This window comes from Hypomesus nipponensis, chromosome 9, assembly GCF_054491055.1.
Source record: "Hypomesus nipponensis isolate SF chromosome 9, ASM5449105v1, whole genome shotgun sequence".
Classification (NCBI taxonomy): domain Eukaryota; kingdom Metazoa; phylum Chordata; class Actinopteri; order Osmeriformes; family Osmeridae; genus Hypomesus; species Hypomesus nipponensis.
In genome coordinates, this window is record NC_140369.1 from 13090222 (window position 1) to 13103207 (window position 12986).

Genomic DNA, 12986 nt, shown 5'->3' on the forward strand with positions numbered 1-12986 from the left:
TTGTGTAATCTTATTAGGAGGATTAGCAGTATTGGTTGAGAAACATGAGATGATACTAGAATGTATGCTTTATTTTACAGTTCTTAAGAGTTATTTTCAAATAAAGTATTTTCTGTGTTTTTGTTTTCTATATTAAAACAGTCGCTCTGGATAAGATCGTCTGCTAAATGACTAAATGTAAAACAAGGTGCTGTGTGTGTCTGAGTGGACATTCTTGCATGTGGACGAACGGAATGGACGGAATGGACGGAATGGACGATGGAAGTGGAATACGTTGTCTTCCACAAGAGGGCAATACATGTACAGTCAACAATTTTTACAAGCCTATAGACAGACCTTGATTCAACTTTTTATGTTTAGGAATTTATGAGAAAAAAAATAAGATAATTGTGTGGTCGATGTTGTGTTATTCAGAACAATTTCAACCTCCAGAATGAGGTTTAAACAAAAAAAGTGGGTTTCTGTTAAGTGGGAATTTGTTCTGTGCAATAAAATATGCGACTAAAGTGTCAGTGTGTTTTGCAAGAGAACTGTTGTTTTATTAAACTAGGGTATTGGAAGCCAATATAATCTCACCATGTATTGTGCAATATTGCCATGCAGTGTTAGTGGAGGCCAACATAGGTCTTCTCCCATACAAGTAACTCATATATTTTATTGTTTGAGTTTTGGTTGAAATTCACTTCACAGTCTCAGAGTCCACTTCCATTTACAGTAAGTAGATTTTATTGAATATCTAAGTGTAAATATGTTTGAATTTATCTGAATTTCTCTTGTAAATCAGTATTTCCAAAAGATCATTAAAGATTAATCTAGAGAGTACAATAAAACTTGAGCCAATTTAGACTTACACATTGCTCTCTCTAACTTTACAATAATCTAAAATAAAGGCATACATGCTCATTAATTAATTTAATCGAAAAATCACTTCACTTCAGCAATTTGTCACAAATCATTACGGTCAATATAAAACAAATGTACAAAAATGTATCAAATATATATGGCAACAATAAAAAAGACGAAGAAATCTGTATTGGCATGTGAAAGAAAACATGTCCTAATCACACCTAACTACCCTTTCAGTCCTGCCAAAGTCATGTTCAAGTCAAATATCTGACTGCACATTTTCATTTTATTTATAAAAGCATTCCTTTCCAGTGGAAGTTTAGCTCTCTCCAGCTTATCAACAGTGTTTTCAGAACCTTGTAACAATGACCTACTTCAAGCATGCAGACTCAACCATCAAGGCTATTTAGGCCCTGTTGTTAGAACACCAAGTTCTTACTTGTGTGTCTCACTTTTATGCTGGCTTTATCTATGGAGCGCCATGGACTCACTTTGATATAAACACATGTAGGAGTCACAAAGTAGCCTGCGGACAGGCTCCCCTGCCTGGGAAGGGTCAGCACACACAAGCTCGTCCTCCGCCTGAGACAGGAAATCACCAACCTCCGGACAAGCTCTGATCTCTGGAATGTTATAGCCAGTCTGGTCATCACCTATAAAGAGAAATAAGAACACATATATATAAATAGGGTATAATAAAACAATGTGTTTGTCACAGCGCAATCTGACTGCCATCTGACAGTCAGGTACAGTTAAAGAGTAAGTCACATGTTGTAATTAGCACAATTTTAGTTTGCTTCATAAAACCACAAGATTTGAAGAGTTTACAATGTTGACAATATTTGCTTATACTTAATTTATTTTAAAATGCACTAGTGTAGTGATAACAGCCAATTCAATCAATCTCACCATATCTGTCAGCCATGCTGTCAAAGAACAGCCAGGAGCGAGGGTTGGGGCCATATTTCACAAAAGACACATAGTGGCTCGTGTGGATGCAAAGTACAGCAAACAGATGCATCTTATGTCTTGGAATAGGGCCATCTGCTGGTACATCTGATGGCACTGTGAGGGCTCTAGGGCAGTGGCCTTGTCTGGAGGGATGGGTGTGCACCTGAAGTAAATGTGAATATATAAGTAAATATAAGTATGGAGACAGGACTTCCTTACATTCATTAATGTTTTTTAATGAGTTAGTGTGGACTGAATGTGACAGCTAGTAAAAATCTGGTTTTAATATTTTGCACACCTGCGTTTTGCAGGTAGCACAATATTGTTTGATTCTTCCTGGTTGAAGCCTGCGGTCCTGTAAACACTGGGAACACTCATACTCTGCTAAACGGCCACACAGGAAACAATCTCTGGGTGCTGTAAAGAAATGCAGGATATAAGTCTCTCAACCTGACAATTATTGGATATGTGTCTATATAAACAGTACTCAGTTGGATTTAGAAACTACAAAAAACTGCGGTAATGGTGCAACTCACAGTTGTATAAGAGATCTGTGATGTCCAGCTCTGTTGAGGGGATGATGTGGGGAAACATCTTGTACCTATTTCCGAACCTTGGCATCTGGAGCATGAGACAAGATGGGATCTGAGGAGCATATCAAGTGGAGACACTGTAACTGCGCTGTTAAGGATGACACAACAACAAAAATGTAGGGGGACCACAAGGTATGCAGCTCTGTTGACAGAGCTCTGAATGTAAATACCAGTAGCACCCACCTCCTCAAATTTAAGATCACATGACAGGAAGGAGGTCTCCAGAAGTTGCTGCACAGTAGGTGTCTGTCCCACCTGCTCCTTTTCTAGAATTATCTGGAAGATGTAGGCATCCTGAGACACCCCCCTGCAGGACCTGAGGCCAAGAAAAAAGCACACGTTCAACAACTGCACAGCAAACTTATAATGTGTAGAAAGTCTAGAGAGAAACATTAGGTAGTCTTATAAATGCAGTTACTCCCGGAAATTAGTCTCTGCAAGTTGGGATGTCTGCACATGTATTACTTAAATTATGCCGTGTATAAAAGGGAGATGACAAAGGTAGGCAGAAGGTGGAAGACAATAAAAGAGAAGTCAATAAAAATTAGAAGAAACAAGGAGGGGTTCAGACCTGAACTTGAGCAAGGGCTCTATACAAAGCACATGTTGAAGAAGGACTGTGATGAACTCTTCAGGGTCTGAGGGAGGCAAAGTAACACTTTTAATCAACGTTATACTATACTTTGGTGCCAAATATCCACAACAACAACCAATTGTTAAATAACTAAATAAGTTACATTTCACAGCGTACCTTTCTCCTCTGTTACAAAGCTGTCACAACCAAGCTGCTTACGGAAACTCATCACGCTATCAGCAGGGACAAAGCCATGTCTGTGGACAGAGTTGGTTACCACTCTTATTTATCATTCTTATATTGGTCACAATAACAAAAACCCAGACCCTATGAATAAAGATCTGTAAGATAATACACAATACACTCAACAGAGAGACAACACTTGCATTAAGGGACTATACCTTCGTAAACGGTTCACTATGTCTTTCCTGAGAGTGTGAGATATGTGTTGTTCTGAGTCAGCAGGACTATGGCAGACACTGTCCAGGGACTTGGAGGAACTGAACAGACTGTGGGGAGATCACATATTTTTTTCAGCCTTTCAGTTATGTTTATATGTGGTAACATAACCACTTTCATTGGGTATAATTGAGGAAGGGTTCAGGATGGTTCAGGTGTACCTGAAAAGAGTGACATCTAGGTAGCAGGAGTTGAAGTGACCCTGGATTCCCTTCATCTTACCCACCAGCAAAGATTGGGCCACAGATTCAGGTATGGGTGGGGCATCCTCTTCCGTTTCCCCCAATGAAGGAACTGCAAAAAACACATGCAGAACCCTTTCAGGATCCTCTTTGTCTATTCTGTACCAATTTGAGAGAGAGAAAGAAATAAAGAGAAGCAAGAGAAAGAGAAAAAAAGAAATTGAATAAAAGAGAAGAGACCGAGAACTCAGGGCTGCCTAACCTGGGGAGATATCTGGAGACCTGAGGATATCCTTTTCAGTGGGAGAGTACAAGAACCTTCTGTCAGGGCTGCACTTTGTGAGTGGTACAAACAAAGCACTGGAGTCCTTACAAGAGAAATATTGTTGTCCCTTATACTTCCCATCAGAGCATCCATTCACCTCATAATCCTTATAGAAAAGAAAAAGTCAAAATGTTGAATGTTGTATAAATTAATAACTAAAAGTAGTTAAATACCAAATGCAGGTTGAGTATCCTTATAATGGTTTACTTACCAGTTCTATACCTGCCCAATTGCTTTTCTTCCCTTCAGGGGCCCCAATCCACCGGATCACCCCAAACACAGTGATCCCTGTGTTGGACATCACCTCTACCATGGATCCCACTTCAAATGGGATATGTGACACTTTAGGTCTTTGGCTTTGCATGACCTTGTGGTCTGTCTGGCTCTCTTTCACGTGTTGCCTACGAGACCCTATGTTAGGCATGGAGTTGATCCGTGACACAGTCTTTCCGCTCAGACCTTGGGGGGAAGGGGGGGTTGAACAGAGAAAAACATCATATGGATGTCTATGTCTTCTTGTCACTAGTCTATGCCCATGAGAATTTGAAGAATGCTGTCAATAAACGCTAAACCATGTGATGAACCCTTGATGAGCCAGTTTAACTGGATTTGTACATGTACCCTTGTGTGCTTTTGTACAAGTATGCAAGCAATCTAGTCACAGGTGTTCTCTCCATCTGTGTTTTGTTAGAAGGCGATGATAATCTCTCTATGATTTTTTACTAGAAGGAAATAATTACATAACATACCGATACATATTTGGGACTTCTATAGATTAGAGACAAGATATAGACACAAAGCATTACTTAAATAACTCTGTGATAAATGTGTATGTACAGACCATCAAATTGCACATCTTTCCATTGAAGCCCTTTGGAACAGGCAGGAACAACCTGGACAATGTCGGCTGCGCTGAAGAGGGGTAGAGGGGCAGGCTTCTTAGATGATGTCGTCTGATCAGTGTCCTGCTCAGGAGCATAGAAAACATACATTTCTAATAAAATGTGTAAGGTCCCAATTGGTGTGCTGATTAGAGTTTCACTGACTGAAAAAAGTATGGGTACTACTGTATAGTATTAAAATCACCTGCAGTATTATCAAGATCAAGGGTTACGTAAAAGCTATTTGGTTTCACTTTTTGACAGATAACAATCTGGACAATTTCAGTGGGAGAGAGGAGAGAGGCATCTTCACATTACTGTCTGCTGCTGTTTCTTCCTATAGTAAATAAATGTATGGGGTAAATGTTGCATTCACCTGACATGCAGTATATCATTATGCTTTAAAGAGTACTCACCACAAACTCAACCTCAAAGCCCAACATTAGCAGGTCTCCTTGGTTCTCCTTCCTACCAATCTGCATCAAGTTCTTAACCAGTCCTGGATGGTAAGCCTTCTTGTGCTTCAGTACCACCAGGTCATCCTGTGACAGCTGACAGATGGCAGCGAAGAGCTGCGGGTTACACAGGAGATCTAGGCGCTTGCTGGGGGGGACACAAACAGCAGTAGCTGGGCCTGGTGATGGGAAAGCAGGTAAGTGTCCTCCTTCTTCACCACACCCCGACTCTTGCTGCCCCCTCCATACACCAGTCCCATCAGCTCCCCGTGCTGGGTCTCTGCTTCCACATGGCCAATATATCCTCTGGAGAAACCTTTCCTAGCCTTCCCCCGAGTCACAATGAAAAACGTGTCCTTAACTTTTCCTTTAGTCTCCATTTAGAAACTATTTTCACTACTCAATCCTGAACTGATGAAGAATCTTTGTAAGGAACCTAAAAAATAGATTATGAAAACACACAAGTTCATCAATCTCTGTACTGTAGCAGGATAGAGCAACTAGAATATGCATATCGTTTATTAATGAATTCGACCCGTACCCATAATGAATCCGACAGAATTGTTTTATTCATTAACGCAATCTCACCAAAATCCCTTATAAGTGCTCCCTCTTTAGAAATATATATATATACTTACAGCATTTATCTAAATTATTTAAATATCCAATATTATAGATTAAAATTAAGTTTGAGTATTGAAAAACATCTTACCGTTTATTAAAGCGTCGAAACAGTAACAACCTCGACGCGCTTGGCTATCACCTGACTGCGAGATATCTCTAGCGAGTCTAACAATGAACCAGAAGTCTAGTACCAACCCAACCAACCGATGCACCTGACTTGATTGTGACCGAGACACCGCCAACTCCCACTTTATGCACCTAGTCCTCGTCACATGATGGCTAGGTGTGGTGACACTGTTACATGAGCTCTTATTATTTACTGATAATCATGTATCCTAGATTGGTTAGCTGTCTATGAATACCTTGTCAGGACTGATTATAATTGTAATCACATGACAGCATTGATCAGCTTTTCTATAAAAAGAACTATCTAAATTAACTACTTTTTATCATAATACTGTCCCCATTGATGTGTGTTTCACCATACATCTTGGTAAGATACTTGACCACTGGGATCATGTATATCCCTGTCTAGTGTGAGTTTTCAATTACATGTTTAACTCTATTAATTAGAGTTTTTTTAATTAATGGGAAGACATTGTATAAGTGTATTTGAACCAAATTACAATGTTACAGTAAATTATTTTTGGAAGTGCAAAACTTTTTTTTTGATACGGGACAATTTTCACATGGAGCTTAAAATAACAATTTGTATATATCTTTAGAAGGGAACGCTCTCTACATGTGGATTACCACAATAACAACAAAACTAATCAGGGTTATTTACTATAACCATAATTTTAAAGCAAAAATACACTTGAAGCTTTGCACTAGGGTGCCCCCTAGGGGAAAATCCGCAGTACAATGTGACTGTTCAGAATCAGAATCAGAAGGGATTTTATTCGCCATGAATGTTTGCACAAACAAGGAATTTACTTTGGCAGGGAGGTGCATACATTAAACATATAGGAATATTGAAACTTAAATATGTGGACTAACTTTACAAAAGGAGCAAAGTCTAGCTAATACTAAGGGGGGTGTAGCTAATACTAAGGGGAATAAAATAAAATATAGTAATAACTGAACACATTTTGACTGAACGTCTGAAAAATGGATAATGTACTGTATATATTTTACTCAATTGTACTTGAATATCAAGATGCTCACAATGTCTGTTACACGTCAGCAGACCCATAGCACCTAAAGAAGAACATTTGACAAATACAAAATGTTGTCCATCCATTTTATTGCTGTATGAAAAAGTTTTTTTTTTTTCAAACCTTTATTTAACCAGGCAGAATCATTTAAGAACAACATTCTTATTTCCAATGATGGCCTGGCAAAAAGCTAAAGCTTTTTGAGGGAGAGGGGAAGGGGGCTATGGAATAAAAATCAGGTTAAACACACAATGGCACACAATCAAAGCAATACAGACATACAAAAAACTAAACAAAAGCAACAACAACAGAAAACAAGCAGGTTGTACAAAGCAGGGCATTAAGAACATAGGGAGTCAGGGGGGATAAAAAATGTTAAAAGCACAAAGCAGGACAGATATTATTTACAACAACCACAATAAAGACACAGACTGACACTGGCAGGTATGAACAAAGGATACAGGCAGGAGAAAACGAAGCAGGCAACATAAGTACAACAGGAGGACAAACTAGTTGGCAACAGACAAAAGACAAACCATGGGGATGAGTAGACAACAAGGTACTAAAAGGTGAGAAAGCATTTACAGGGTTCAGTAAGGATGAGTGAAATGGTTTCTTGGAAAGCAGGGATGGAAATGAATGTGTCCAGTTTGAGGGTGTTGAGAAGGGTTGGACAGTTTGACACACACAGTATGTATATAACCTTTTGTCTGTCACCTATCCTACTGTTATTGTTCATTAGTATTTTGCATAGGCATTACACACATTTCATTAGTTTAACAACGTCATTCTTATGTCGTCAACAGTACGTTTAAAAGCTGCCAATGAACAAGTAACAATTACAAGTAACAGTTTTAAAACAGAGTATACAGACTTTGGGGTAACTTATCTACACAAGTAAACAGTAAACTTAGCTGGATTATGACTTTATTTTGAAATTCTGGAAAGTGTTGCAGATCAAAGGGAGTTGTGTACAATATGTGTGTGTTTCAACGTGTGTGTTGAAGTGATTCTCACATGTGTGAGTGTGTGTGAATGTTTGTGCAAGTGTTTTAACATGGTTAAGAATGTTGTTGATCCATCCAGGCGGTGTTGTCTCACTGACTGAAGTTGCGATGGCCTGGCTGGTGGAGGTTGGTAGTATGGGAGTGAAGGCAGTGACGCTGGCTTCGCTGGCGGACACAGTTTTGCCGCTGGATGCCGCTCCGTCCGAGATGCCGGCGCTCTGAATGCGCCTGAGCTCTCTGGACTCGGGCAATGTGAGTCACCTTGGCCAAAGGCCAGGCCTGGGACACAGAGCCACGCACAGCTCGGCTGGGTGGGCTTCTTCTTTGGACTGGGAGATCTGGTTCTGACATCCTGTGGAGGGATCACGATAGTAAACAGCCAAATGCAATAAACATGTAACAGTTTGGAATGCAAAGATATAGACCTTTCAAGAAGCAGAACCTGAATTCTCAAAGGGAGTTGTGTACAATATGTGTGTGTTTCAACGTGTGTGTTGAAGTGATTCTCACATGTGTGAGTGTGTGTGAATGTTTGTGCAAGTGTTTTAACATGGTTAAGAATGTTGTTGATCCATCCAGGCGGTGTTGTCTCACTGACTGAAGTTGCGATGGCCTGGCTGGTGGAGGTTGGTAGTATGGGAGTGAAGGCAGTGACGCTGGCTTCGCTGGCGGACACAGTTTTGCCGCTGGATGCCGCTCCGTCCGAGATGCCGGCGCTCTGAATGCGCCTGAGCTCTCTGGACTCGGGCAATGTGAGTCACCTTGGCCAAAGGCCAGGCCTGGGACACAGAGCCACGCACAGCTCGGCTGGGTGGGCTTCTTCTTTGGACTGGGAGATCTGGTTCTGACATCCTGTGGAGGGATCACGATAGTAAACAGCCAAATGCAATAAACATGTAACAGTTTGGAATGCAAAGATATAGACCTTTCAAGAAGCAGAACCTGAATTCTGATTTTGGAATTGTGGCTAAGGTGACACCCTAATTCAGCCTCCAGTATATGCTTGCATTCTTGTCAGCTTCTCTCACCTCACATCAGTTTCCAACCTTGGTTCACGCTCCTCAGTGACATGTGGGATTGATTGACACGCGTAGACGGACATGCCAGGCAGATCCACAGCCTGATCTTCAACTGTGTTCACACCGCTTACGGCTTCCATGGTGACATAAAAGGACAATGGGTTACAACACATTTCCGGCCACACAGACAGAAACTCATTTCACTGAAGAATCAGAATCAATGGAATCTCAAATATCAAGATGATCATTATGGTCACACATGCATAGCATAAAAAACTATTACAATATCATCAATGCTCAATCCTATTCATAAATAACCCTTTCTACATTATAAAACATTCTATATTAGCATCTTGAAATATCTTTCAGTAAGGACTGCATTTCCAAAGCAGTATGCAGCAACAGCATCACTAGTATACAGACCATGAAGGCTGACCAGAAGCCACCCCTCCTCGTCTATGTCTCCAGGCGTTGGTGTCCTTAGGTCCTTCGGGCTCTCCTCCTCGCTCCCAAAGAACAGGTGGGAGAGTCTTCTCAACATGTCTGGGCTCTGTTATAGTAATTGTGTGGGGTTGTTGCCTGTGCTCTCCAGTCTTTCTCCTCTCCTTTAATTTGGCAGGAGCCTCACACGTCAATGCAGCAACAGAGGCTTTTGGTGTAAATAACAGTCTTGGATGAAGAGAAGGGAAAATACACGTTCACTACTGCTCCAAACCACATAGATTCACAGTTTAAAAATCCTTGATCCTTAAAAAATTACATTCAGTCCTTGACTTAAAAACACAAATCTCCCTTGTGAATCCTTTGTGAGTGGTGTATTTATTTTAGGCCTATAGTAATTATGCACCCATGAGTCCACTGACCTCAGTGGCCATTGATTGGTCAGTTAGTAAAATGTAAGGGTTTTGAACAATCAACACACTGCACCCCCTGCAGTGTTCCTTTGTCAGGGCCCATCTGTTGTATGAGTGTATATGGGAAAGGCCATAATAATCTTCCTCTCAGTGTAACATTATTGTTCTTCCAGCAGGGCTGTACATTCTAAAGACACTTGTTCGGGGTCCACTGGAAAACTGGTATATTGTTGTTTTTTTCAGTTAACAGTTTGGTTTGTATAAATATTGTAGCAATGTACTGTAGCTCCATCTGATGTTCAAAGTTACTCTTAAAGCTGATGGCAACCATGTTGGATTGGAAGGTACATAATGTACTATCTGACCCTAAGTGTCGCATAGGTGTTTTGGGGTTAGATGGCTGAGCGGTTAGGGAATCGGGCTATAAATCAGAAAGTTGTCAGTTCGATTCCCTGCCATGTCGAATGACGTTGTGTCCTTGGGCAAGGCACTTCACCCTACTTGCCTTGGGGGGAATGTCCCTGTACTTACTGTAAGTCTCTCTGGATAAGAGCGTCTGCTAAATGTACTGTAATAAGATATGCTCCCTTCACAACTACTGACCTACACAAGTACCTTAATTGTACAGCAGAGAGAGAGATATAGTTAATAATACATGTAGAGTTTGCACAGTAAAATCCAACCACATGCAAAACACTGAGTCAATAGGTACTGTGTTTATCCTAAATACTCATTTTCCCAGCCAGTAGAAAGGACCATTATTATGAGATGAATCACTCGCTGTCCCGTGCATGTCAGGGGAGTGGCTCAAAAAACCAAACAACATCCTGGACAATTGCATGCTATAACTGACGTCACAGTATATGTAGTCCTACAATTACCACAGCCAAAGATACTCTTTGCCACAACTGAAGAAAATAGGGACAGGAAATTATGGTTATGTCATGTGACATCACTAGAGGCATAGGTTTATGGTCACAAACCTTGCTTATAATGAGAAAACAGCTAACTCGCTACTGTACATGGACTACATTGGGAGCACACAGTTGAATCCAAACAATATTGCTAGGGTGAAACTGTAGTCTTCTCCACCACCACTAGCTTTCATTGTTGTAACAGATCATTGTCATTTTAATGTCCTTTTCGTCTCAACAGTCTGAGTGAAAGGAAAACGCGATGAATTCTTACCTTGATTTAGAGCAAAGCGTATTTTTCGTATTCATTCCTATTCCTAAACCATGTTAAGACCAACATTTGCATTGTGAAACAAAATTATCATCACTATGAGGAGTCCAAATCTGAATGTGAGAGCGTTTCTTACCAGTGCCTTCCACAAAATGTAATGCTCTTCATTGGAGGCTTTGCAACTATTTCAAAATATAACACACAGCTGATTGCGGTACCACAGCAACCGTAACACCACCTCTTTCCCCACCCATTCGAGATACTTAACCAATCAGAACGGGGGTAGCAACGGCTGTAAATTGTGTAGCCTATTAGGCTACTAAACCAAATGTATCCTACAGTAATGGAGGGTCGACATTTTCCACATTTGCTACATTGTTCATATTTTGTTTTTTTTGTTTCATATTTGATCAAATACACCTAAACAGCACAATTTGGGCAAACATATAGCTAGTGCATCATATATAGCATACACTTTGTTATGTTTATAACACCAGCTATTTTCAACCAAGAACCCGCAGTTAAAGCGATACATTGGCTACATTATTGTTCTTCACAATGTTAATTTAATGTAGTCTACACTACAGCCATAGTCAAGTCAAGAAACTTTACGTTACAATTGCAAGCAGCTGCAACTAAGAGAAACAGTTGTGGTTACTTAAAAAATTTGGTTGGCTCTAAATGTGGCTTTATAAAGGCTTTGGGGTTGGCAGTCTGGTGGGGTGGTGGTGCATTACTGCATTAACGGTTTTGGCAAATGGTAAATCGACCCCCACCCTTAAATAAACTAAAAGGAGGGCGGGGCCATATTTGAAAATCGCATATTAGGACACAAACTAGAATGATCACTTGAATATGACTTTCCAGAGAGATTTAGTTTGCCTGGCAGTGGCAGATATTAATACCTCTGGATAGAACAATACTGTCTGGCTATGGAGAGCAGGTGCATGGACAAGAAAACATGCTATTGTTAAATGTGCAATCAGTACAAATACTAGCATATAACAGCTATATACCTAATTTTTCTCTCTCTCTCTCTCTCTCTCTCTCTCTCTCTCTCTCTCTCTCATTGGTACAGACTATACAAAGAGCATGGGTTCCTGACAGGGTTCTGCATGTGTTTCTCTCTCACACACAGACACAGACGTACACACACACAAAGACATTCTTTCGATTATTTTATTAGGCTATTTGGAATATACATCATTTAGGATAGTGTGAAATTATTAAATGTTTGTATGGTTAAACCGTTTGTTCTGATGTTTTATACAGGCTTTAGTAAGAACACATTAAACCGATGAGCGCTCGATGATACTGGGTATATGACACTACCAAAACATAACACGTGGTGTCGTGTTCTGACTTCTAAACCACATCAGTGCACTGTGTGCCAGGTGTAAATACAAAGTATGCTAATGTCATACATTGTCTTTCTTTATGATATACTGTATAATCCTAGTGTCATGTTTGCGTTGTGGATGTTTGCAACCCTCTTACCATAAAAAAAACAGCGGTTGACATAGTAAACATGCAATTGCATTTCCCGGTCCAAGTGTAGATACAGCCAATTGACAAATGGAGAGTTTGAACGTTTAAAACTGTTATCACAGTGCTCGCTCTTCTATTTCTGATAGCTCAAGCTTTCCATTTGCCAATATACATCTACATTTTTTATAAAACCTAAGTAAAAACATTTTGACCAGCTATCATGGAAAGTTGAAACACAAATCGGAGCTCTGGAATTACAATTGTCCTGTTCAATTGGTCTGATTTGGCAATTTAACTATGTAGTTGCATTGGTGTCTCTTTACAAATACCAAGGTGGTAGATGGCATATCAACACTCTGAGGCATTTGTTTTGTTATAGAGAGCTA

The 12986-nt window shown here is 40.2% G+C and overlaps 2 protein-coding genes across 3 annotated transcripts; both read right to left on the minus strand.

Moving 5' to 3' along the window:
* Nucleotides 1–692: 692 nt before the first annotated feature.
* Nucleotides 693–6100, minus strand: cyld2 (cylindromatosis (turban tumor syndrome) 2). Its single transcript, XM_084705431.1, is given in 15 exon segments — nt 693–1499; nt 1756–1960; nt 2096–2214; nt 2334–2442; nt 2574–2706; nt 2962–3028; nt 3142–3221; nt 3366–3473; nt 3585–3717; nt 3868–4036; nt 4142–4389; nt 4772–4895; nt 5228–5421; nt 5424–5702; nt 5979–6100. Coding segments are annotated over 14 exon segments (2100 nt in total). The 5' UTR covers nt 5647–5702; nt 5979–6100; the 3' UTR covers nt 693–1311.
* Nucleotides 6101–8510: 2410 nt separating this feature from the next.
* tp53inp2a (tumor protein p53 inducible nuclear protein 2a) lies at nt 8511–11369 on the minus strand. Of its 2 annotated transcripts, none has more exons than XM_084705620.1 (4): nt 11249–11369; nt 9497–9742; nt 9083–9206; nt 8511–8906 (listed from the first exon to the last, which is right to left on the minus strand). In XM_084705620.1, exons 2-4 carry the CDS (start codon nt 9612–9614, stop codon nt 8645–8647), a joined length of 504 nt encoding a protein of 167 aa, XP_084561746.1. In that variant the 5' UTR covers nt 9615–9742; nt 11249–11369; the 3' UTR covers nt 8511–8644. The 2 variants fall into 2 exon arrangements, with proteins under 2 accessions (XP_084561746.1, XP_084561747.1); XM_084705621.1 differs by having other exon boundaries at nt 11116–11254.
* Between the last annotated feature and the right edge of the window lie 1617 nt (nt 11370–12986).